At 39.4% G+C, this 3,440-nt stretch overlaps 1 protein-coding gene across 1 annotated transcript; it reads right to left on the reverse strand.

Annotated features, from left to right (window-relative positions):
• Window positions 1-925: 925 nt before the first annotated feature.
• On the reverse strand, window positions 926-3,077 carry LOC114735554 (vegetative cell wall protein gp1-like). The gene is made up of 2 exons (XM_028923253.1): window positions 2,848-3,077; window positions 926-2,446 (listed from the first exon to the last, which is right to left on the reverse strand). Exons 1-2 carry the CDS (start codon window positions 3,005-3,007, stop codon window positions 1,335-1,337), a joined length of 1,272 nt encoding a protein of 423 aa, XP_028779086.1. The 5' UTR covers window positions 3,008-3,077; the 3' UTR covers window positions 926-1,334.
• Window positions 3,078-3,440: the final 363 nt, after the last annotated feature.

The raw sequence follows: 3,440 nt of genomic DNA on the forward strand, positions 1-3,440 counted from the left end.
AGTGATTATTCCTTTGATGATGTCTTCATATCTCGGATGATCGAATAAACAATCAAATTATTACGCTTTAACATGCTTAACATCATAAATAAAGTCAAATATTAAATATGCTCTTTCTGGTCTTGATGATCGCCAAAATTACTCTTAGAATTTGCCATTGAAACTAGAGATTTTAGCTTTCTAAGTGCCCTAGGGCTAACATATGACGTAGATTGATGTTGAAGGAAACTCGATGAGTTCTGCTTTAATTTTCTTTAATTTAATTTTTTTGGAGTTAAAAGCAAGAAATCCACTAATGATAAAAGCTAGATTACATGTAGGAGTAAGAGTTTGGTTGCCTTGTGATTAGTGAGCTTTTGTTAAACTTTTGTCAAGTTGTTATCACGTGTGAGAGGTTGTTTCTATCCTGAGACTCTCGATGAGTAACTTTGTAACCATAATTGTCATTATTATTGTTATTTCTAAAAGTTTGGCCCGCAAAGTGCTGTAATAGCAGTGTCAGCTAATTTGCCCAAATGTAGTTCATTTCAGGAAACTTTCTTTTGCAACATTCTCAGGACTTTTGTTGCTCATAATAATAATTAGCATCAACTTTATTAAATCACCCTACCCCAAGCCTCTCAGAGACCTTTGATTTTGTCACCGACAATGACAACTTTGTAAGACTGAACAAATTGATCCGTTTTCAATGCTAGATTTTTGCGGGTTTGAATTTGATTTCAGTCCGTCTAATTGAAGCATGAGACTTTACCTACAAATCAAATGAAACTGTTGGAAATGTCTTCTTCTTCCTCTTGGTGTTCTTTTTTTTTTTTTTTAATTTAAAATTCACGTTGAAGTACGTGCAAGAGTCGGTGAGCTTTGCAATATTCTGTATTTCAGAAACAAATGTGTCCATTCAAAGAAAAATTCAGGAAAAACAAACAAATAAATAGTAAGAGTTTACATGAATGAAACTGTAACATGTTGACATTCCCAAATTTATTTATTGCTACTACAACAATAATGTCTCTGTTTTTTCAATAATAGACACTCCGCATATTGCAGATACATCCCCACCTATTGCTGATTATATGATAACTATATTAGGATTTGCACAAATGAAAGTAAACAACTTCTTAATGTGGAAGGAATTGTTTGGAGGATTATAAGTAGGTTCTATTTGATCAAGGAAGAGTCATGCTTAAGTAGGTTCAGTCTATAAAAGATAGATAAACCAAACTAATTAGGAAGAGACATGTAAACAATTCAGTCATACTAGTGGGGTGCATTCTTTATATGTTTACATACTTCTACTTATCTTTTATAGATTGAATCCGCATGAGAATCTCCCATCAAGGAGTAGTTGTCTGTGAAGAAGAAGGGGGGTTACCAGGGCTAGGCGGTGGGAATAATGGAGGGAAAGGAAATGGAAAGACTGGTGCTGGAGGAGGAGGCGGCGGTGGAGATGGTGTTAAACCAGGTATTGGTGGAATAGGAAGCAATGGTGATGGGCTTGATGGTGGAGGTTTGAATGGGTTAGGGATCAGTGGTGCTGGGCTTGCAGGTGGTGGCTGAAATGGGTTGGGGATAAGTGGTGCTGGGCTTGCAGGTGGTGGCTGAAATGGGTTGGGGATCAGCGGTGCTGGGCTTGCTGGTGGGGGTTGAAATGGGTTTGGGATGAGTGGTGGAGGACTTGGTGGCTGAAATGGGTTTGGGATGAGTGGTGGCCTTGGTGGCTGAAATGGGTTAGGGATTAGGGGTGGTGGCTGAAATGGGTTTGGGATTAATGGCGGTGGCTGTAAGGGGTTTGGGATTAAGGGTGGTGGCTGTAAGGGGTTTGGGATTAAGGGGGGCAGGATAGGAGGGATCAAGGGAGGCAGGATAGGAGGGAACAAGAAATCAGGGTGGGCTACCTTCTCATCTGAAGACTGAGCTTTTTTGGTCTCTTGATCATTTTTTGGGATTGGTGGTAGTGGAATTCCTATAACAGGTGGCAGAGGAGGAAGTAGAGGCAATGGTGGAAGCTCAGGTACTACAGGAAGAGGAGGAAGATTTGGAAGACCGATGGGGGTGGTTGGATTCTGAAGTGGAGGAGGAAGCAAGTTTGGAGGGAACCCGGTTTTTACAGAATTAAATTCCTTTGAGTTTTGACCACTACTTGGATTGTGGTTACAACGATCTGGCTGTTGAAGGGGCTTGAATGAGAAAAACCCGGCTGAGAATGTGTGTTCTCTTTGGTTTCTTGACTTGAGACTGAGTGAAGAAGAAGTTGCTGCTGAGGCCACTGAACAGTGAGGCTCACTGCTTTTCATCAGTTTTACAGTACACCCTTTGATTCTCTTCACATGTTTACTCACTGAAAATGGAAGCTCAACTCTGAACTCGCCATGCTCATTAGTCCTTACTTCTTTCCAGAATCTTGGCTTTGAATCCCCATTTTCGCATTCTACAGCAACTGATGCACCTGCACAAACGAACACACATTAGGAAGCCATTTCTTGGTTGGCTTGAGCCAGTCCAAAGGGCTAATACTTGTTAACAGGGAGAACCTCAACTGTTAAGTATCGTTTTTTGTTTTAATGTTAACATGGAGCACAAGGATATGCCTGAAGTAAGGGGAATAGATGGGATGAAAAAATTGGAAGAGGAATTTCAATTTGGACATTTTCTTTTATTTGGATTCATATAAACAATTTTCCTTCAATTTTCATAAATTGTCCTCAATCTAAGTTTTCTACAGAAACCAACAAAATTTGCTAGCTTCAAATCCAATTCAAATAAAATGTACATTTTCTTTATAGAACGAAAAGTTTGACTTGAGAGAGTTAATCTTGCAACAAGAAAGCTAAGCAGCTGAAATTTTACCTGCAATGAAGTGGCTGTTCCTGGAGAAATCATGCTGGAAGCATGTGTCACAGTAGACAGTGCCAACAACAAATGGTGTAAGAAGATTCTTGTCATGGCCGGCCTCTGAGAGGCCACTAAATGTGAGATTGAGAATCAGAACTACTAGGAACCAAGACATTCTTCCTTCAATTCACTGAAAATCTGCCTATGAGGAAAGAAAGATTAAAACTTGCTTTTATATAAATAGTGAAAGACTACTTATCCTTCAATACTGGACTCCCTTATCTTCTCTCTGTCCTTTCTTGCTTTCTGTGAGAGGGAAAATAGGACGCAAACTTTCATACGAAGCCCTACCCTTGATGGGCTATTTATGCCAATCATGCAAAGTTAGCCACAGATTCTGATGGAATTGTTTGAAAAATGACAAATCCTACAGTTGGGTCCCTGCAGGTTCACGAGACCAAGAAAGTGGCCACATATTCTGTAAGTTCATGAGACACGGCTGATGATGACAAAAGACAAAGGAAGTAGACAATATTTTATACTGAGGTTGCTATCATATTTGTCTCTAAAACAAATAAAAATACTCATTAATTTTGTGGATGTTTTCT

Source organism: Neltuma alba, unplaced genomic scaffold, assembly GCF_004799145.2.
Source record: "Neltuma alba isolate B1F8T4 unplaced genomic scaffold, ASM479914v2 tig00013227_pilon, whole genome shotgun sequence".
NCBI lineage: Eukaryota > Viridiplantae > Streptophyta > Magnoliopsida > Fabales > Fabaceae > Neltuma > Neltuma alba.